Genomic DNA, 22,424 nt, shown 5'->3' on the forward strand with positions numbered 1-22,424 from the left:
CTCTTTCTCCCTTCCATTTCTTTATTTTTATTTTTATTTTATTTTTAATTTCATTTATTTTTTTTTTTAAGGCCTTACCTTCTGTCTTGGAGTCAATACTGTGTATTGGCTCCAAGGCAGAAGAGGGTAAGGGCTAGTGACTTGCCCAGGGTCACACAGCTGGGAAGTGTCTGAGGTCAGATTTGAACCTAAGACTTCCCATCTCTAGGCCTGCTTCCATTTCTTTCTGATCCAGTGACACTTACTGTTCCTATGGCTTCACACTGGATAGCTGTCCCCCATAACTGAAATACATTTTCTCTTCAACTCTAGAGGCTTCTTGGTTTTCCTGGCTTTCTTCTAGACCTCCAAGAGGCTTTCCTGGGCTCCTTCCACCCTCCAGCCTTCTTTCTCCGATTATCCCACTGACTGTTTGCATATTGTCTTACTCAGATGCAGTCAGGGACTGTTTTCGGCTTTCCTTTTTTCTCTAGCACCTAGCACAGTGCTTGGCACACTGTAAAGTACCTCTGAAGTGCTTGTTGCTTTACTGCCTGCCTCCCCACTGGTTGCTAAAGAGAAGCAGCATATGAACCTAGAGAGCTGGAGAACTTTGGCAGACGGATCATGCTCACAGTTCTTTTACATGTACATCCTCACTTTGTCATGTACTCACATGGCATCTCAGCTACACATACTCATTTTCTCTCACACATGTGCACGCACACATGTATAGGTCTCAGGGATGGAAAGGGAATTTTTAAATTAAATTAAAAAAAAATTTTTTTTTAGGTCATTGGGGTCCAGATATGATTTTGCTGGTTTAGGGAACTCTTGATGGGCATTCTCCTGCCTATGCAGATCAACACCGTTTCAGTGACCTGAGGGCATGGAGAGGTTGAGGGATTTTCCTGAGCTGTCCTATGGAAGACTCATATACAAGTCTTCCTGACTTGGAAGCCAGTTCTCTCCATTCACTGTACCCCACTGTGTATGGGATAGCACCCAAAAAATAATAAGTTCCAGGGAAGGACTCAGATTTGTCCCTAGAACAGCCAAACTGGTCCCTGTGCCCCCTCCTCTTACCCCCTAAGCTCCAGTGGGGGTTGACCCTGGATCTAGAACCCTTTCCTTTTCTAGGCTTCCCATTCCTTTGTCCCCCATGGCACCTAGTAGGATCCTTTCTTCCTCTCCCAATCCACCTTTGCCCCTCTCTGCCTGACATAGACTGTGCTGCTGAAGGAAGTGCCATAGTATCCGAGGCTGGGGAAGGATGCCTTTAACTCGGGAGGAGCAGTGAGCGTAGTGGTGGCTGGCGGGAGCTTCTGCCAGGAATGTGCGTCTCGGAATGCAATTTTGACTCTAGCCAAGCTCAGCTCCAGACTTGGGGAAGGGGGGGATTGGGGAGGGCGCAGAGTGGTGACGGCAGATCTTCGAAGGAGAGAAGAGTCGATGGGGTGGGGGTGGAGGAGACGACCCAGAGAGGCTGAGCTCACTCCCCCGAATTCTCTGAGAAGGGAATAGTATGGGGGTGGGAAGGGAGGCCATATCCAAGAGCAGCTTCTGCTGCTACTGGAGAGTGGAAGCTGAAGAGACGAGGTCCCTCCTGAAGCCCCGATTCTCTCTGTCTCTGGTTCGTGACTCCTCCTGGTGCCCTGTGGGGAGAACATCTTTTTCTTCTCCCCAAGATGACTAAACATCAGAATGGGCTGTGAATGTGGAAGGGGATCAAAGTCTTCTCCCCCATAGGTCTTACTCCCTTCTCTTAGTCCCCGTCCTCTTGGCCCCATGGGGCGTGTGCTCCTCAGGGGTGTTTATGGAGACCAGATGGTTGTGGGGGGAGGGGCTTGGACTCAGACTGCCCATTTCCATGGGAGAGCTTATACCTCCCCCTTGGGTGTGGGAGACACCTGTGTTCCCTGTTGCTCCTTCTCCCCTTTCACTGCCAGCCAGCCAGGACCATCACCAGAAGCTTGCAGGATTCCCACTTGGGGAGAACTCTCACTGGGCACGAATGCTGCCCCCCTCGGGAGCTCAGGGACAGTGGAGTTGGGCAGGATAAACCGTTAGCCTTTGTCTTCCTGTGCCTGGCTCCCTACCACACTGCACCCTTCCCTCCCCCCCAGTTTCTGCTTCTTCTGCTCTGTAGTGAATGGCTCTTGGCTCTATGCCCCCAGCCCTGGCAGCAGGTACTTGGCCCACATGCCAGGGCAATGAGCAAGCGGGCAATGAGGTCACTGCTGTGGCTTCCCAGGGCTATGGCCAAGAAATCTGAGGCTTTTTTGGGGGAGTGGTAAAATGGAGGGAGGGTCCGAAGAGAGGAGGGAGGAAGGGGCAGGAAGGTGCGGTTCTCACATTTGGAAATGACAGCATCAAATGTTGGTTGAAGCAAAGTGGGCACATCCCTCATCAGTTCAGAAGGTACAGTAGCACAGCCACAGCACTGCACTCGGTCTAGTGGGATAGCTCATTCGAGCTCATGTCTCTACCTGTCCTGTCACCCCACATAGGACATCCGCAACACAGTGGGGAACGTTCCTCTGGAGTGGTACGAGGATTTCCCCCACATCGGCTATGACCTCGATGGGAAGCGGATCTATAAACCCCTTCGTAGCCGAGATGAACTTGATCGCTTCCTGGACAAGATGGATGACCCAGACTACTGGTCAGTTTGGGAATGGGAGCAGTGACTGTGCCAGGGGAGGGGAGGTCCGGCTGCTAGAAGAGGACTCCCTTTTTTGGAGCATTGTGTTAGGGCCAGAGCCTGGCATTAGCCATGAGGTGGTCTCACAGCCCCCCTCCTCATGCTCATATAGGCGGACGGTACAGGACAAGATGACGGGGCAGGATGTGAGGCTGACGGACGAGCAGGTGGCCCTGGTACAGCGGTTACAGAAGGGGCAGTTTGGAGATGCCAGTTATAATCCCTATGAGGTATGGGGCGGGGGTGGGGTGGGGTGTTGAACAGGGGATGAGGCTGGGAAAAGTTAGCTGTACTTGACCCCTCTCTCTCTCCCCCCCCCCCCCCAATCCCCACTACCAGCCAGCTCTCGATTTCTTCAGTGGGAGCGTGATGATCCACCCAGTGACCAACCGTCCTGCTGACAAACGAAGTTTCATCCCGTCCCTCATTGAGAAGGAGAAGGTGAGGCCCTCCCCAATCCTGCTCCTGCCCCGTCGGTCCTCGGCCTTGCTCACACGACCCCCCGTTTGTGGTTTCAGGTCTCCCGGATGGTCCATGCCATTAAGATGGGTTGGATTCAGCCCCGGCGGCCAAAGGACTCGACTCCCCGATACTATGATCTGTGGGCCCATGAGGACCCCAATGCCATCCTGGGGCGCCACAAAATGCACGTTCCTGCGCCCAAGCTGGCGCTGCCAGGCCACGCTGAGTCCTACAATCCGCCGCCAGAGTATTTGCTCAGTGAAGAGGAGGTGAGTGGGGGGCAGACCCAGAGCAGGTGGGAGCTGGGCCTTCGCAAGTATATGTCACCTGGGGGTGGAGGCCTCGGCCTGGCAGCCTCTTATTGTATTTGCAGCGACTGGCATGGGAGCAGCAAGAGCCCGAGGAGAGGAAGCTGAACTTCTTGCCCCGGCAGTTTCAGTGCCTGAGGGCGGTGCCCGCCTACAGCCGCTTCATCCATGAACGCTTCGAGCGCTGCCTCGACCTTTACCTGTGTCCCCGGCAGCGCAAGATGAGGGTATGCCTGGGAGCCCTTGCATGGGGGGTAGGGGGGTCTCCCCTGAGGCCTGGAGCCTAGAAAACAGGACGTTAACTTGGGAGCCTGCAGTGGGAGAGAGGTGCTACTCTGGGCATATCCAGGCTGAGGGCACGAGGGGCACATGCCATGGTTCCCCATTACCCATTTGTGAGCCTGAGGCTGGGTTGGACTGGAGGTGACAGGACTTTGTGCTGTTTTCTAGGTGAATGTGGACCCTGAAGACCTGATCCCCAAACTGCCCAGACCCCGGGACCTGCAGCCTTTCCCTACCACCCAATCCATGGTAATAGTCTGAGCACAGGACGGGGTGGAAGGGCTGGGAGGGGCCTGCCACGAGGCCAGCATGTGGCTGTTCCAGTTCTCAGCCTGGGTAACCTGCGATTCCTTCCCCACTTGCAGGTGTACAGGGGCCACAGCGACTTGGTGCGATGCCTCAGTGTGTCCCCCAATGGCCATTGGCTGGCTTCAGGTACGTCCGCAGGGGAAGAGAGAGAGGACGTGAGGGGCTGCTCTCCTCCTCTAGAACCTGCTGCCCGGCAGGAGCCGGCCACATGCCGTCCTGTCGCTGCAGGGGCCAAAACTTTATCTCACACATCAGATGAGGCTGGAGGAGAAGCACTGGGAGCTGGGGAACGCGCTCCGGTGACAGGACTTGGCTTCCACAGGTTCGGATGACCATTCGGTACGACTGTGGGACGTGTACGCTGGTCGGTGTCTGAAGACGATCCCCGTGTCTGGCGTGGTGAAGAGCATCGCCTGGAATCCCAACCCTGCTGTCTGTCTGGTAGCTGCGGCCGTGTGAGTATCTGGTGCCCGGAGACCTCCGGGGCTTCCCCCGGGACAGCCGCCTCATAGCTTGCTCTGAGGGAAAATGGCAGCAATGGTGCGAGGCCCTCTCTTGGTTGCACAGTACTTTTCATGGGGCCCTCAAGGAAGCGGCAGTAGCTATTATGGTCTCATCTTCATGCACGAAAAGCCTTTGAGAGGCCGAGTGATTTGTCTGTGGTCACTCGATCTAAAGCAGTTCTTGTACCCGACATTCCCAGTGACTCTGCCTCATCCACCTCACCGCTCGGGCCTGTCCCCTCTTCTCACTAGCAGGGTGGCCCACGGGCTCCCTGAGGCCTCGGCATACTCCAGGAGCAACTTCCTTCAGGTTTGAGTGATAAAGATGACGAGGATCACCTGGAGCTCTGAATGTTTACTCCACCCATGGCAATAAATCCAAGACCGTAGCTGGGAGGGACTTCTCTTTCTCCTTCCGAGAGGCGGCCTGGTGGTGTGCAAGCAGCCCTGGTCCTAGAAGACTTGGGTTTGATTCCAGAGTCTGCCTCCTAGCCATGATCTGTAGAATGGGGTTAGTGATCCTGGTGCAGGCTTCCTTGTAGGGCTGTGGGGAGGTACTGTAGAAATAGGGGTCCTGTTTCTGGGAGCTGTGGAGAGTGGCGAGGCCTGGGCTGAAGGGAATCTCTCTCCTCAGCGGAGACACCGTGCTGCTGCTGAATCCGGGTCTGGCTGACCAGCAGGTAGCTAGCAGCACGGACCAGCTGCTGAGTGCGTTCTCGCCCCCCGAGGAGCCCACCCGGCAGCCTGTGGAGTGGCAGGAGGCTTCAGGGGAGGAGCGAGAGCAAGGCCTAAGATTGCAAATCCGTCATCATAAGGTAACGAGGGGCCATGGGCTAGGAGGGAATGGGATGCACCTAGCAGAAGGCTGACTGAGAGCCGAGGCCAGTTGAGCCTGTGTAAGGAACCCTTTTGGCTTGTCTCCCTTGGATGTCACCCCCTTCCCCACATCCTCTCTCCTTTTTTTCTTCAGCCAGTAAAGCAGGTGGCCTGGCACGGACGTGGGGATTACCTGGCTTCTGTGGTGGCAGCCGCCGAGCATACACAGGTGTTGATGCACCAGGTGAGCCGCCGGCGCAGCCAGAGCCCCTTCCGGCGAAGCCACGGTCAGGTGCAGTGTGTGGCCTTCCACCCCTCTCGGCCCTTCCTGTTTGTGGCTTCTCAGCGCAGCCTCCGCCTCTACCACCTGCTTCGCCAGGAGCTCACCAAGAAGCTAATGCCTAACTGCAAATGGGTGTCCAGCTTGGCTATCCACCCCCAAGGTGAGAGGGCAGAGAGAGAGGAAGGCCTGATGTCTACCCCCTCCCCACTTGGGGAGAGAGAAGTAGTAGAGGCTGGGGAACTCTGGCTCATCTGGCCTCACTCCTCCCCTCTCGCCCGCACAGGAGACAACGTGATCTGTGGCAGCTATGACAGCAAGCTGATCTGGTTTGATCTTGACCTCTCCACAAAGCCCTACAAGGTGCTGAGGTAAGACGGTCCTGGAGAGCCAACGAGGGGATTACCTACCGTTCATTGCTGCAGGAGCCTGTTCTCTGAACAAGAGGAAAGGCATCATCCCCAAGAATAAATAAATGCAAGGGCTCCCAGCACCATGAATTGATGCCTGGCCCAACCCTTTAGCTTACAGATATGGGAAGCTGTGTCCCAGAGCGATAAAGTGATTCACCAGAGGGAGGCAGCTAGTAGCGGGCTGAGCCACAATTGAGAGCATGAATGCAGTGGAGAAGCTCAGGAAGGAGGCCAAGGGGCTGCCCCTGCTTATGGGGCACTTTCAGGAGGGGTTTCACAGAGGAGAAGATTCCTCAGTCACTAGACTTTGGGGGAAGAGAGAGGGAAGTCAGCAACAGATAAAGAGTGTGGAGAAGAAGTATGTGCTCCCTAGATCCTCCCTGAGGGTGAGAAGTGAGGAACAGACTCCTGGATAGAAGGGAATATATGGAGGCAAACTCACCTGTGCCAGACTTTGGCCAGGGAAGCCATTGAAAACTTAGTGGCAGGACAGGGTCAGAGTGGCCTGTTGGGAGGGTGACTTGAGAAGCACTTAGGAGGGGAGGGACAAGTTGGGAAGCTAATACTCTGGGTGAGAGGCAGGAGGGCCTGGAGGAGGAGGAGGGAGAAGATATAGGATTGGACAGCTAGGATGGGCAGTTGGGGCAGAGTACAAGAGAAGGGGAGTGTGTCAGTCTTGAGATGAGCCTGGGTCACTTCATAGGAGCAGCTTTGGCTCAGTAATGATTTGGCAAGGAAAAGGAGCAGGGAAAGCTTCCCAGCTTGGGAGAGTGTTAGGGTTAGGAAGGTTAAAAATTATTATAGAGGAAACCAAACCTATTTGAAGATTCGAGGGCGAGTTTGAAGATGAAAGAAGGGAATAAAGAAGGATTCTCCTTTCTTTCCCCCCTCCCCCCCAAAAAAAAACTTCAGTGAGAAAAGGTAATTAATAACTTTTTATTATTTTTATTTTTTATTTTTTTAATTTTAAACCCTTAATTTCTGTGTATTGACTTATAGGTGGAAGAGTGGTAAGGGTAGGCAATGGGGGTCAAATGACTTGCCCAGGGTCACACAGCTGGGAAGTGTCTGAGGCCGGATTTGAACCTAGGACCTCCTGTCTCTAGGCATGGCTCTCAATCCACTGAGCTACCCAGCTGCCCCTAATTAATAACTTTTTAAAAAATGTACAGATTAGCAACTTTACTACTAGCAATTCAATGATCCGGGACAGTCCCAAGTGACTTATGAGAAAGAATCTCTATCGAGGGAAAAAACTGTTGGGGTAGAAACGCAGAAGGAAAACATATATCATTTGTTTAAATGGGTAAAGGATTTGGGGTTTTGGTTTTTAAAAGATTATTATAAAAATGAATAATATGGAAATAGATATTGAACAATAATCCATGTATAACCCAGTAGAATTGCCTGTCAACTCCAGGACAGGGGAGGGAAAGAATCATGTAACCATGGGAAAAAAATGCAGATTAGGAAAAGTGTTTTAAAAAAATAGATAAAAACAAATACACAGAAGAAAGCAGGAGGAGAAACAGACAAACAGGATAGCTTCGAAACTGACATCATTACATTTTTCAAAATCCAAGCTGTTATGGGGTAGATCCTTAATTTCAAGTCATTAAAAAACTGGAGAAAACAAAGATAAATGAAGACATTCCAATTAGCATTATTCTCTGGAGAACAGGAAGAGAGGAGAGGGCAGGAGGAGAATAGAAGGTGGGGGGGGGGGGGGATAGCCTTGGATGGTTGATAAAAGATATTAAACTCACCATAATGAAGGGCATAATTTGTAGTGGATGCAGCTGACACAAATTCATCGCTTCTTACAGCAGTCATTTGAGGAATAGAAGTGGAGGAGGGAGGTTGTAGGAGTTGTAGATTATCAGGATGAGATTAACAGGCCAGGAAGACAAAGGATTCAAAGTTAGAGGAAGGGTCAAGCCTGGTGTAGGGAAGAAAATGAAGCCAGGGTACGGTTGGCAGACCAAGGAAATAGGGAAATATGGAGGAATTGAAGGTCACACAAGGGTGCTTATATACACATACATACCAGAGTCCCAAGGTGAGGCAGAATTGGGAGATGACACATCTTAAATGTACCCTCCCCAACAAAGACATCCCTCCTGTGATGACCTCCCCTCTTCCCTGGACCCTACAGGCACCACAAGAAGGCCCTCAGAGCTGTTGCTTTCCATCCAAAGTACCCACTCTTTGCCTCTGGATCTGATGATGGCAGCGTCATTGTGTGTCATGGCATGGTCTACAAGTAAGTGCTAGTCCCTTCGCTAGACTAGGTGGGACAGTAATAGGATTCTTTCTCCTTTCCCCCTTTTTCTGGAACCCTTTCTCCTTCACGGGATGGAGTCCTTCATCCAACCTTCTCTGTCCCTCTAAGTAATCTTCCCCAGTAACGAGCCCTGATGTAGCCTTTCTCTTCCTCCCCAGTGACCTCCTACAGAATCCGCTGTTGGTGCCAGTGAAAGTTCTCAAGGGCCACACAATGCACCGGGACCTTGGTGTGCTCGATGTGAGCTTCCACCCTACGCAGCCTTGGCTTTTCTCCTCTGGCGCAGATGGCACCCTTCGACTCTTCACCTAGAGATGATGTGGGGTGGGGTGGGATGTTAAAGGGACGTTCGTTTGTTGGCGTTGGTCTTGCCTCTGTCTAGGTGCTGGGATTGGCAAGAAGAGTGAAGCAAGTCAAATTACTCAGAAGGCTGACTGACCCTTTGATGTCACGCTCTGAGTCTTCTGCTGCACATGCAATAGAATCTCATTGTTGGGAAGGGCCTTCGCCATCTGCTTCAGGGCTTCTTCATTTTTTGGTGTCGTAGACCCCTTCGGCCATCTGGTGAAGCCCATAGGCCTCTTCTCAGAAAAACATGCTGTTAATGAATAAAATACATTAGATTGCAAGAGAAATGAATTATTTAAATAAGGATCTAATTTTTTTTCTTCCATATTTACAGGATTCCCTGAACCAATTCACTCACCTCTTAGGAGTCTGTCACCTTCCAAGTTAAGAACCATTGATCTAATCAACCAGTAACCAATATAGGAATAATTTTTGCAACACTAATACTACAAAGGGACCTCAGGGGGGGTAAAGCTACTAAGTATTTCTATAGTGAGCACTTTATATATATTATCTCATGTGATCCTCACAGCCATGTGAAATAGGGGCTGTTAACCCCATTTCACAGTTGAAGAAACCAGCAGACAAAGAGTTAAGTGACTTGTCTAGGATCAGTAGGAAGCATCTGAGGCAAAACTCGGCCCTCCAGACTCCCGAGTCAAATTCCTTCCAGCCTCTACCCAAATTCTACATCTCTAGAAACTGGCCATCCAGCCTCTTCTGGAAAACAGTGATGGGGAGAAGCCAGGGCTTTCTATTCCCCTTTTAGAAAACACTGCCCCTCACATCGCATCTCTCGCTCTTGGGCACTACCACTTGTCAAGGCACTGTACTAGTTGCTGGGTAAACAAAGACAAAAAGAAAACCAGCCCTTTTTCTCAGGACCTGACCTGTTGGGGATGAAACGTGAGTCGGTGCGTGATTATCTGAGCAGGGAGAAAGCACTTGAGCGAGGGCATGAAGGAAGGCTTCTCATGGGAAGCCACAGCCTGAAGCCAGATGTTCTCAGAGAGCAGCGTACTCTGGGCACAGTGAGGGCGCAGCAGCTAGAGGAGGACCAGCTAGGTCAAGGAACTGCAGGCAGGACAGTGTGCCAGGAGTGTAGTTTGTGAGCGGAGTCTCTGCCTCCCATCCCAGCATGCTTTGTTCTTAGCTCTCTGAATGGGGACCCCTGGTTTCTTTCCAGACTGCATGCCGCTGTCAGTTCACCTGAAGCCTTTACTGCCCAAGTCCCCTGCAGCCATAGCCTCCCAGAATTGTCTTGTATCCATCTTGCATCTACTCTGAACCTATTTCTATGTACATGTTGTCTTCCTCAATTGAATGCAAGCTCCCAGAAGGCAAGGACTTCTGTATTTTATACCCTGGCAGAGTCATAGCTGGTACTTGAATGCTTGTCGTTTAACTGATAGGCTGGATCCAGATTGTAAAAGGCAAGTAAGTTGCTCCTATTTTGAATGTTACGGGAGGTTGGACCTAGTGGCACTCTTATGATTCCTTCTAAATCTGAGCTCCTATGAGTGTGTGTGTGTGGGGGGGTCAGAATGGGAGAGGCCCCGAATTCCCCCAAAGAGAAGAACCTGGAGATATCTAGCCTCAGGCTGATGAACTAATGAACAAAGTACTGAGAAAAATTCTAGAAGAGATGTAAAAAAATTTGTGAAGTCTTGGTAATCACTTGGGATGTGCCCTGCCAGATTAACCGCCTTTACCCCTTTGGACAGTGACTATATTGGCAGGTCAGAGAACGCTTTAGGTACGTCCAGGGGCGTTTCAGTCTGTGAGAGAAATCTGTCATAGTGTCCTGGATCAACTGGAGATCGGTGACCCTGACATAGGACAATTTGTTGCATTCAGAAGTGCCCTGAAAAATTGGACCCAAAGCAAGGCATTGCTGTCAAGGGGTTGTGGGGAGAAGGTGGAATATTGCAGGCGTCTTTCCTGGGCTCTGTTCTGATCAACATTATTTTATCATTAACCTGAATGAAAGTGGCCAACAGTCTTGAGTGACACAAAGTTGGGATGAGTGGCTAATGTGTTGGACAGAAGAGTCAAAATCCCCAAAGACCACTGAGCTACATACAATAGTGGCCGAAAACCACTCCAAACTGAGATGAATGCAGTTAAAAAACAAACTGCCCAAATAGAGGATGGACGTGGAGGTAGACAACAGCGGGAAGAGTTTTGAGGATTTCAGTGGGTGGCGTTTTTAAGGCCACAGTGACCTGAACGTGTGTGTAAATGCACCCAGCTATCTAAGAGTAGAGCCTGGAGGCGGCTAGGTGGCAGTAGAGAAGATTCATCTTCCCTGAGTTCAAATCTAGCCTCAGACAGTCTCTTACCTCACTTTAAAGCCACTTTATCTTAAGAATAGAGAAACAATTCTGCCAGAGCTGGTCAACTCCCTGAATTCTATTCTGGTCAGACCATCTGTCTCCAGAGTATGGTGTGTAGGACACAGGTGTCTTGTGTTTGAGGGAGGACCCTGAGAGCTGAGAGGACAACTGAATGAGGGGACTGGAAGCCATGCCAGAAGGGAACTAGACATGTTTTATCTGAAGATGAACCTTCACAGGAAAAGGGATTAGACTAATATATCCTCTCATGAAGTTCTGAATAAGATGGGGAGAGAGAAGCATCTCTTTCCTTGACGTGTTCAAGTGTCCAGGCCTGGATAAACTCACACAGGGCACTAAAAGAACTGGGCAGCCACCTGCTGAGTCACTGGGACAGACAGACAGACAGCTGACCAGGGGCAACGGAGAGTTGTGGATTTGGAATCAAATCGGCGGACCTTAGTCATAATTCATTTTGGGTCTTAGCTCTGTCAACTTTGCATTCTGTCCTCAGCAGGCCAAAGTGAGCCGGCCTGCTTTTTCACTGTTAATTTGTGGCCGTTTGGGAGAGCTGCCCACTGCCCCGTCATGAGACCCATCTCGTTTTGACCTTCGGTGCTCCCCTGCCACGATTCTTAAAGAATCACTGTTTTTTTAATATTCATGCTAGATTTGTGGCTTCCATGGTTAATATTTTGACTTCCCTATGATTCCCAATGATTTCATCTTCTCCACTGAGCTTCTTGTCGGGAATGAAGTGGTCCTGGGGTAGCGGAGGGGAAGAAACACTACCGGCCAAGGAAGAGCAAACGGCTTTTATTGAAAAATAAGTACAGTATGCTCTGTCCTATGTACAACTTTTCCTCCAGCACCTTTGGGTCCTGCCTGGATTGAGTCTCTGCTGGAGGTGAAGAGGATGGGATTGGTCCCGACTATAGCCCCAACCCAGGCCCAGTTTAGAGCTACGGCTTGTGACCCTCATGACCTCCAAGAGCGGGAGCCATGGGAGGGGGAGGGAATAGGAGGACTATCAGGATCCAGCTGTTCCACAGCTGGCTGGCTGGGCAGGGAGGGTTCTTTCTTAGAAATCTGGTCCACTTTGCTCATAGAAAGGCTGGTCCGGTGGCTCAGGCAAACTTGACCAGGCGGCCCAGAGTCTCTGCAGCTTTGATCCTCACTGTGGGTGCTGGGTCCTTGAGCAGCAGCTGCAGAGCTGGTGAGAAGGGCAGGTTTGGTTCAGGAAGAGCCTGAGGGTTGTGTGGGGTGGTGACATGCACAAAGGGAAAGCCTACCCTGGAGAGGGAATCCCAGGTGAGGAGGCAGAGCGGGTCACCCAGGGGGCAGTAAACAGTTTGGAAGGGGCGCCGAGAAGGGCAGGTAAAGCTTTCCCCTCCCTTCTGAGTTCCTGAGTATTTTTCCAGTAGCTTGTTTACACTGGGAAGTTGAGGCTCCTCGGCCCTGTAAATCCCCTTGATGGCTGCTCAGCTCACTGCCCGACGACCGACTGCCGGCCTCCCTCCCACATTCCCTCCCTCGCTTGCTGGCCGCCAAGCCCTGATTTATGTGCCGCTGGCTTCCTGCTCTGCCGTCCTCAGCCTCGAGCCGCTTCTTCCAGCTGCCGGCTCCCGGGGGTGCAGGACCCAGGCAGGAGGGGGAACCTGGCCCTGCTTGGCTAATCCACTCAATACAGGAAGCTAAGGCTGTCCAAGCCCAAACTGCTAACTCCAGTGATTACTTGCTTTCTCAATGCTTTCTCAAGTGCTCTCCCTCTCTTCTCCCCCCTCCGCTCTTTCCCCCCACCCCGAGGGGACTAAGCTACCCTTTAACAGACAGGCCTCTTTTTTGCAAGAGCCCCAGGAGCCAACGGAAAGATAGTTTTTCCTTTTTTAGTGTTTTTTAAGCTCCTTTGGAACAACTCAGAAGTTTCCGTGAATTACTAGAGACGATGAGGTCACCAGTGACAGGGAAAAAATCCTTGAAATCCAGGAAAATCACTTAACCCACCCCAAACCCCTTTCTGGGACCCATGGTGTCAGGAACTCCTTCCCCATAGTGTGCACCAGCCACCTCCACACAGGCTCGGGGCCCTGTCTACAACTCGGATCACCCAGCTATTCTCTGAGGAAAAGGGGGGGGGGCCCGGGAGGGGGGGGAGAGGCTCACACCTCCACATTCAAGGGAAGAGAAGGTATCAGACTGAGGAGGCAGGAAGCCGTGCCCCAGCAGCAGTTGGATTCCAGGATGTGTGTGTGTCTGTCTGTCCCGGCCCTCCCCTCTATGTTCCTCACAGCCCACTAGTGTCTGGATCAAACGGACACATGAGGGTTTGCCAGACACCAGCCCAACCTGACCAGAAACGAGAGCCGGAGCGGCTCCCTGGGCTCAGGCCTGCCTCTGGCCCTCTTACCTGAGAGCAGCTGGTTCAGATCCACCTGTTCACAGGTCACTTTATCTGCATGGAGCACTAAGAAACCTGAGGGGAGAAGGGGGGGCAGGGTGACCTCGGGATGCCTTGCGTACAGGGAGGGCCCAGGGGACCCCGGAACGGGCTGGCCACAAGAACAAAGTGCTGCTTGTTACTTCTCAATCTACCCCTCTTTCTCTATACGTAAAGCCTTCATAAAAGGGAACAGAAAACGGAGTTTGCAAAACTCATCATGAGACAATTGGTCTGTGCGACGGCTCATCAGCGGTCCAACCTTCTCCCTCCCAGCCCAAGTTTTAAGGCCTTTTGGTACCCCCACGTGACCAGAGGCTAGGCAAGGGGGAGGAGAGCCACGCTCACCGATGAACATGGGGGCCGCGGCCCGGATGTCCTCCCAGCAGCTCTTGAAGTAGAACAAGTTGGTACTGATGATTCGGCTCAGCGTGTCGGGGAAGCTCTGCATCTGAGAGCAGCACAGAGCGGGGCTCATCCCCGCCCATCTTCATCCCTTCCCAGGCAGGGTTCTAGCCTAGCCCTCCCTGCCTCGGCCCTCTGGAAGGGGCGCCCACGTATCCCCCCCCAAACTCAGCCTTCTCCTTGCCCCAACCTCCTCCCACTGGATGTCTGGTTTCCCCCCCCCGGGTCTCCCCCACTGGCCCAGGCCTCACCAGGTATTTGCTGGTATCATTCATGAACTCCCCAAAGTGCAGCCCACGCCCGTCGTGCAGCTGCCTCTCGAACAAGTCGGTGAGCTCGTCACATTCCATATTGGGGCCGCACATGCGCAGGGCAAACTTACAGGCCTGGAAGCAGAGCAAGCGCGGGCTGAGAGGGCTCCCCGGGCGCCCACCCCGGCAGCCACTTCCCAGGTAGTGAGACCCCAGCCCAGCACTCACACGCACGACGGAGGGCTTGGGGTCCTGCAGGTGCAGCAACAGGCTCACCAGCCCATTGATGATCTGCTCAAAGAAGACATCCTCGCAGTTCCCGTGGCAGAACTTGTTCAGGTGTCCAAAGAGGTTGATGGATGAGCTCCGGAACTCATCCCGCTCCTTTAGGAGTGAGCGCGGCCATCAAACCCAGGGCCTCCAGGGAGACGCCCACCCCAACTTAGAACTGGCCTCCAGGGAGAGGCCACAGGCTCGAACCCGACCTGGGCCTGTTCCACCTTCTCCTCTGAACCCCGTCTGCAGACTTCGTTAGTAGGGCTCTCTTGGATCCTACTTCCTCTCCGAGTTGGGCATGCCCCCACCTACCTCCTCGTTACCTTATTTTTTAAACCCTTACCTTCTTAGTATCAGTTCTAAGACAGAAAAGCAGTAAGGGCCAGGCGATGGGGGTTAAGTGACTTGCCCAGGGTCACCCAGCTAAGAAGTGTCTGAGGCCAGATTGGAACCCAGATTCTCCCCACTCCAGGCTAGTGCTACCTAGCGGTCCCCTCCTCGTTATTCCTAATAATAACAATAAGGAAGGCCTTCAATCAGATGCCTCGAGGACACATATTCACTCTGGCTGGATCCCTCCAGAACTGCCTCTTAGCCAGTCCTGCCCATCAGTCAGAGCCTGGGAAAGAAGGCTTCATCCGTCAAGGTCCGGCCTCCAGCCTCCCTCTCTCCCTCCCTCCCTCCTCGCGCTCTCCTTTCCCCAGATTACGTTGTCAAAGAAGGGGCGGATGCGGATGGTGATGTGCAGCAGGATGGAGCGAACGTCCCATTCTTCAGCCAGATCCAGCAGGCGAGAGAGGCCCAACATGGCGTCCAGGGCCACCAGGTTATGGGGATCATCCTTGTCATCCAAGCCATTAATCATGGCGGTGAGGAGCTGGGGGCCGTGCTTCCGAACCTGCAGGGGCAGGGAGGAGGGCAGCCTGCCTGGGCCCAGGCTCTTGGAAAGAGCTTTCTGTAAACTGCCAGGTGCTCCTCTGCATCCCCCAACGTATGTGTGTGCGCGCGCGCGCGCGTGTGTGTGTGTGTGTGTGTGTGTGTGTGTGTGTGTGTGTGTGTGAGTGCGCGCCCCCACCTCCCCCCAGCCGCTTCCTGTCTTCTGAAAGTTGGGCCATGGTGGCCCTTCTGCCTACACCTAGCTCCGATCAGATCGATTCCCTCCCTTTGGGCCCTTATTTAGGGCTTTAAGGATTGGGAAGCACTCAGAAGTGTCACTTGCTCCTCACCACCCCGGGAGGCAGAGAGTGTTATGACCGCCACTTCACAGATGAGGAAGCTGAGGCAAACGGAGGGTTAGAGACTTGCCCAGGGTCACACACCCGGGAAATGTTTGAGGCCAGATCTGAACTCGGATCTTGACTTCGAGCTCAGTGTTCTGACCACTGGCCACCCAGCTGCTTCTCCCAAGGCTCGGGCCCCTTCTGCTCTCCCTTCTCTCCGTCCTCACACTCGCTCTCCCAGTTTTAGCGATTACATCTACTGTTACGTCCAAGTCGACCCTCTCACCCTGGCTCTCTCTTTTGGGTTCTGGACCCTCATGTCTACATACACACTTCACTGACACTTCAATCAACTCAATCCTCGCAAAGCCTCTGAGAGACCCAAGAATGGAAGGGAGATGGCAGGGGTGGCCAGAAACAGCCCCAGGGACTTGGGGCTACCACGGCTTCCTGGCTGGTCTTTGTCTCTGTCCAGATCCAATGCTCAGCCCCCCCCCAATCACCATTCCACAAAGAGGCCCGCGTGGCCCCTCACCTTATCTGGGGAGCCTGTGGCGATGTTGGCCAGCCCACGAAGTACCAACCTGCGAACATTTGGGCACACATCTTTCTGCCTACTCATTGTGTTGTCCAGCAGGGACTCCAGGAGGATCAGATCATTCACCACATTGCTGCTCAGCAGCTGAAAAACAAATCAGAACCAAAGGGCCATGAAACCTCTCTGAATACCTCCACTAATATGGAGCGAATACCTTCAAAGGCAACCTATACCATTTTAGAAAACTTACTCTCAAAACCAACCCATCTTTGGCGGAGCTCCCTTTGCCCCATAGAAATGCCTCAGAATAAGTGGCATTTGATCAAGGACATTAAGGATGTGGGGTTGGAGTTCTTAGTCCTCAAGGTTAAGGTTAAGAAGTAAGGGTATGTGAACCTAAAAAAAAATGATCTACAGCTTTATGTAGATAGACAGGCGGAGATAACTATTTCAATGCAATTGTCTCCTTTGTCATCTTCTATGTATTGTTTTGTGCATTTAAGAACATTGTTCTAAGAAGGAATTTATAGGTTTCACCATATTGCCAAAGGGGGTTATGGAAAAAAAAAAGGTTAAGAAACTCTGCTTTAGAGCAAAGACTTTGCTAAAATCCAGGCTACCGATGTATAGCATTCATCTGATCTACTAGTTTAGTACCCTGTCAAAAGACAAGACTAGCCCAACCTGGCCCATTCTTGAAGCAGCCACGCTGGCTCTTGGGAATCTCTACTTGCTTTTTGCATGGTCCCTAAACATCTCTTTTAATGGTTCCTTTTAGAATTTTCCCAGAAATTAAAGTCAAGCTCATTGGGCCCATAGCTCGTAGGCTGCTCTCTTCCAGGTTATCTGCCCTTTTCTTGGGGCTAGTCCTGTAGATCCTTCTCTTCTCTATGATCTCTCAATTCTCACGGTGAGCCATCACGTTCTTTCAGGATCACCTGCACCGAGTGACTGGGATTCATCGAGGTCAGCTCAGTGTTCTTGGTACTCCTTATCTTGTGTGCTAACGTCTTGTTAGCCATTTTTGTTTTGTCACTTCTCATGCAAAGGTCATTCTCCTTGGCAGAGAAGACAGAAACAAAATACAGGTTGAGCAGAAGTGCTGCCTTCTGTTATCTTCACCCCCCTCACCACAAGCAGCAATCTATCCTTCCTCATGAGCCTCCTGAATCCAACTGGCACTACGCCACAACAGCGTGAGCCTGCAGCTCAGGCTTCCAGGATCCCTAATCTGGTTCCTGTGCCTGGAATCTAGCACATCCAGTGTTAGGGCTGTGAGCTCTAACCCTAACACCCAAGGGGCAGTGCAGAGAAATCCACACAGGGAACGAGGCAAGTGATGGTTGTATTCTCCGGGGCCTGAGGAGCTAGTTTGGGGAAACAGATGATGGTATATTTGTTGCTTTAAAAATTCCTTTCTATTTACTTTTGTTCTATTTTAAGTGTCCTATTGCACTCTCACTGAGCCATGTGCTTAACTTTGGTTGGCTGGGGAAGACTGAGAGGAAAATAGAGGATTGTAAGCCATGGTTTTGAGCAGATCATGTTCTAGGAGCTGGAAACCAGCAGCGGGTAGGAAAGATGAATTGACCCTTGATCTTGCCTTCATCCTCAAGTGTTCCACAGCTATGTTTACGAACTCTAAAATTCTTTTTTTTTTTTTTTTTAATCATAATCTTCTGTCGTTGCTGCTCTCCCTCTGCCTTGCAGCTCCAAACCCTAGTCTTCCTTTCTCAGTCCTTTTCCAGGGCATCTCCCCATACACTCTCTTCTCTTCCCCATCTTGACTCTCCGGTGACCTGGTTCAAAACCACAGCATCCTCTTCTCTTGCCCCGTTCTCCTGTCAAACCCAGCTTTGAATTACTCTTGCTGTCCTCTGCTTCCCCTCCTCTGGAGGCACTGCTGAACAAAGCTCGCGGGGCTACTACAAGTTTGTGTTACACAATCTCAACACGGCCCCTACTCTGGCAAGTTATGGTCATCTCCCTCAAGGACTTCCCATCTCTCTTCCCACAGGGGCTCTTCCAGACTTCTCCTCCCTCCTCAAAGCTCCTATAGCTCCCGGCTCCCTACCTCCTCCGCTCAGAACCTTGGCTCCCATTTCCCTAAAAACAGAGGCCATTCTCAGCGAGGCCCCGCTTTGCCCTTGTTCCTCGGCTCATCTCGCCCCTCTGATGCCCTTTGCTGCACTCTCACATGAAGAGGCGAACCCTTCTACACGCACAAGCCACCCCATTCCAACCCGTCTCCTCTGACGGGGTGCCCTGTCGTACCCACTCTCTCACTAACAGCCTCTGCTGACCTGCCCCTCGCTTCTCCATTGCCCTCCGACGGGCCGTCTCGCCCGCTGCTCAAAAGCTCACTTGATCCGTCCGGCGGTGGGGATGTTTTAGAACAGATGCCTCTCCTTCCCTCCCTCTTCCTTTCGTTCCAGGCTCACGAGCCCTGCCTGTCCTCTCGCTCTCCTCCGGCCTCTGTAGCCCGGCCTCACATTTCATCGTTTGATGGACGAGCGCCGACAGGGCCGGGCCTCTCTTCCTTGCTAAGCTCCTTCTCTCTCCTCTCACCCACTTAACAGCGCCGCCCCCCCAAGGCTCTGTCCTGCGCCCTTTTATCACCCCACTTTATTTCATTTGGGGATCTCGCCAGTGCCTCCATTTTCAATGACTCCCAGAACGACTCGTCAGCCTTAGTGTCCCCAAGACATGGAAGCCCGGCTGTCTCATAGGCCACCCCTCCCAGGAACCCCAGCACCCCTCTGGGCTCCACTCCCCCCCTCTCGCCCTCACACCCAATCCGACAGCTGCTCTCCTCCGATGCTGCCCCAGGGGCAGGCGGGCTCTTCTTGCTCACACATTCCCCAAACTCAGCTCTAACCCTCTCCTCCGCGACTCCAACAAACTCCAGCAGTTCCTTCTCTCACCTCCAGGACCAAGCCCATGGTTTGGCTTTCTCAGGCCTTGTCACCAGGCCCCTCCTACCCTGCCCAGCCTCCTTCACCTGATTCTCCCCCTTCCCCTGCCCTCCCTGCGGTTCCTCCTCCCGCCTGTGCCCCATACCCAGGACACGCTCCTCATCGCCATCTCCAGCCTTCTCTGCCTTCCTTCACATCCTCAGCTACAGTCTCGATATACATAGCACAGTGCTTGGCACATAGTGCTTAATAACTAGTAATTGACTTTTTTTTAAAAAAAACTTACTTTTTATCTTAGATTTGACACTAAGTATCAGTTCCAAGGCAGAAGAACAGTAAGGGCTAGACAGAAGTGTCTGAGGCCATATTTGAAATCAAGTCCTCCTAGTTCCAGGCCTGGTGCTCTATCCACTGAGCTACCTTGCTCTGCCCTGTGATTGATTTAAATAAAAGACATTTCCCTTTTCTCATCAGCTGACTTCTGTTTTAGAAAATCAGACCATGAGATTATAGTTATCTTTTATTTGGCCTCTCTGGAATACATTCTCATGAAGCACAAAGCAGACTAGAGAGTAGTAATTCCAAGGATTTCTGGAAAAAGCAGAATGAAGGTAGAAAAGTGCTGAGATAGGAGTATTAAATAGGGAGTGCTGGAACTGGCACTTGGACCAGCACCTGTGTGACCCAGGTCAAGTTCTGTTGCTTTTTGTACCTCCATTTCCTCATCTGTAAAATTAGGGGGTTGGACTAGGTCATCCCCAAGGTCTCTTCCAGCTCCAGACCCATGATTCTAAGGTATCGCACACTTTATTTTTAAATTTTTTATAATTTACATTTATTTTATGCTTAACACATGCTTTGTCTTTTTATATTTATATAATTATTTTTATCATGATTATATTATTAACTTTAATTATATTATATATTATGTTAATTATGTTTATTTATCACATTTCTGTAAAGACATTTACCTAGGCTATCTTTTTTTGATCCTTATAACAGCTCTGGAAGGCAAGTAGTAGCCGTCAAGGGGAACTCCCATAGAACAGTAAGCACTAAATAATGTACCCAGGAGTTACTGAGCTCTTAAACTCCCAAAGCTATCTCTTAGGCTGGAAATATCCACCAGACTTACTGTTTGGTTATCTAAACTCAGCATAAGAAATACAAAGAAAAAGCGGCCAAAGGTTCAAGCTTAAGCTCATGTAGAGAAGCCCCTCTTCTAGCTGCCATGTCCAAACAATGGCCATTTTTTCAAAGTAGTAATTAATTAAATTTTAATTAAAAATTTAATTGTGCCTTTCTCTACCACTTCCTTTTTTTAAATCAAATAAATGAACCTTTCCTTATTATAGTAAATAGTATTTATCTAAACTCAAGAGCAAACATCACACATACAGGAGACCTTTCCAGTAAGATTAGGGGTAAGCAAGGATATCCATTACCACTACCACTACCACTACTACTTAACAGTTCTTGAAGTGCTAGCTCTAGCAATAATATAAGAAAAAGAAATCAAGAGAATAACCACAGGCAAAGAGAAAAGAAAATTATCATTTTTTGAAGATAAAATGATTATATACTTGGAGAATCCTAGAGAGTCAACTAAAAATTGGAAATAATAACTTCTTCAAAGTTGTAGGATAGAAGATGTCAACAGAAGTCATCAGAACTCCTGTATATAACCCACGAAAGCTAAGAAGCTGGGACAGAAGGTGAAATTCCATTCAGAATGCCTACATTAGTTATAAAATATTTGGAAATGTTTATTCATTTTCACCCTGCAACTACATGAATTTAATGATAAAATATTTTTTGCAGATATAAAAACAAACCTAAATAATTAGAGAAACATTAATTGTTCATAGTTAGGTAGACCCAATATATAATAATAAAAATAAACTACCTAAATTAATTATTCCTTGATTTGCCAATCAAACCCACAATAATATTTTAAAGAGCTAGAAAAAATAATAAAATTCATCTGGAGAAATAAAAGGACAAGAATCTCAAGATTAATTATAGAAGCAGCTGGGTTGCTCAGTGGATTGAGAGTCAGGCCTAGAGACAGGAGGTCCTAGGTTCAAATCCGGCCTCAAACACTTCCTAGCTGTGTGACCCTGGGCAAGTCATTTGACCCCCATTGCCTTACCACTCTTCTGCCTTGGAGCCAGTACACAGAAGTTAAGGGTAAAAACAACAACAACAACAACAACAACAACAAAAGAAGATTATTTATGGAAAAAAGAAGGGGGGGGGGTCTATCAGTACTAGACCTCAAACTGTACTACAAAGCAGTTGCCTTTTGTTTTCTTTTTTTTTTTAACCTTACTTTTTGTCTCAGAATTGATACTAAGTATTGATTCTAAAGCAGAAGAGTGGTAAGGACTAGGCAAATTGGAGTTAAGTAACTTGCCCAGAGTCACATAGCTAGGAAGTATCTAGGGCCAAATTTGAACCCAGAACCTCCTCTTCTCCAGGTCTGGCTCTCTATCCACTGAGCCACCTAGCTGCCTCCTTTTTTAATTTTATCTTTATTTTATTTCAATAACATATTTACATGTAAATTTTCCAAATTTATATGATTCATAATGTCTCCCTTCCCCATCCTAGAGTTGACAAGCAATTCAGTCTGGGCTGTACATGTGTATTATCACTCAAAACATATTTCCATATTATTCATTTTTGTAAGTGAGTAATCTTATAAAACCAAAACCCCAAATTCTATACCCAAATAAACAAGTGATAAATCATGTTTTCATTTGCTATACTCTAACAGTTCTTTCTCTAGAGGTAGATAGCATTCTTTCTCATAAGTCCCTCAGAATAGTACTGGGTCATTGTGTTGCGGTTAGTAGCAAAGTCTATCACATTTGACTGTCCCACAATATTTCAGTTACTGGGTATAATGTTCTCTTGGTTCTGCTTATTTCATTCTGCATCAGTTCACACGTATTCTTTCCAATTCTTATAGAAATAATCCTGTTTATCATTCCTCATAGTACAATAGTATTCCATCATCATCATATACCACAATTTATTCAGCCATTCTTCAACTGAAGGACATCCTTTTAGTTTCCAATTCTTTGCCACCACAAAAAGCACAGCTACACATATTTTTATACAAATAGGTCCTTTCCCATTTTTAAAAATTTCTTTGGGGGATGGACTTAGTAGTGTTATTGCTGAATAGCCCTTTGGGCATAATTCCAAATTGCCCTCCAGAATGGTTGAATCAATTCACAACTCCACCAGCAATACATTAAGTGTCCCAATTTTGACACATTCCCTCCAAATTTATTTTCCTTTATTGTCATATTGGCCAATCTGCTAGGTGAGAGTTGTTTTAATTTGCATT

The 22,424-nt window shown here is 49.9% G+C and overlaps 2 protein-coding genes across 3 annotated transcripts in view; one reads left to right on the forward strand and one right to left on the reverse strand.

Moving 5' to 3' along the window:
• Window positions 1-8,969, forward strand: part of BOP1 (BOP1 ribosomal biogenesis factor) — a 69,625-nt gene extending 60,656 nt beyond the window's left edge. Inside the window, 13 exon segments of the mRNA XM_044669555.1 lie at window positions 2,490-2,644; window positions 2,796-2,913; window positions 3,023-3,124; window positions 3,202-3,414; window positions 3,519-3,680; window positions 3,904-3,984; window positions 4,101-4,170; window positions 4,367-4,499; window positions 5,182-5,362; window positions 5,518-5,806; window positions 5,930-6,014; window positions 8,212-8,319; window positions 8,499-8,969. Coding sequence (XP_044525490.1) covers window positions 2,490-2,644; window positions 2,796-2,913; window positions 3,023-3,124; window positions 3,202-3,414; window positions 3,519-3,680; window positions 3,904-3,984; window positions 4,101-4,170; window positions 4,367-4,499; window positions 5,182-5,362; window positions 5,518-5,806; window positions 5,930-6,014; window positions 8,212-8,319; window positions 8,499-8,652 — 1,851 coding nt within the window. The 3' untranslated portion in view covers window positions 8,653-8,969.
• A 2,855-nt stretch (window positions 8,970-11,824) lies between these two features.
• Window positions 11,825-22,424, reverse strand: part of MROH1 (maestro heat like repeat family member 1) — a 156,436-nt gene continuing 145,836 nt past the window's right edge. For both annotated transcript variants that reach the window (XM_044669587.1, XM_044669577.1), the window contains exons 36-42: window positions 16,149-16,295; window positions 15,103-15,291; window positions 14,346-14,501; window positions 14,118-14,252; window positions 13,810-13,912; window positions 13,432-13,497; window positions 11,825-12,237 (exon numbers count right to left, since the gene is read on the reverse strand). In XM_044669587.1, coding sequence (XP_044525522.1) covers window positions 12,152-12,237; window positions 13,432-13,497; window positions 13,810-13,912; window positions 14,118-14,252; window positions 14,346-14,501; window positions 15,103-15,291; window positions 16,149-16,295 — 882 coding nt within the window. In that variant the 3' untranslated portion in view covers window positions 11,825-12,151. The remainder of the gene's footprint in view (window positions 12,238-13,431; window positions 13,498-13,809; window positions 13,913-14,117; window positions 14,253-14,345; window positions 14,502-15,102; window positions 15,292-16,148; window positions 16,296-22,424) is intronic.

Source organism: Gracilinanus agilis, chromosome 1, assembly GCF_016433145.1.
Source record: "Gracilinanus agilis isolate LMUSP501 chromosome 1, AgileGrace, whole genome shotgun sequence".
NCBI lineage: Eukaryota > Metazoa > Chordata > Mammalia > Didelphimorphia > Didelphidae > Gracilinanus > Gracilinanus agilis.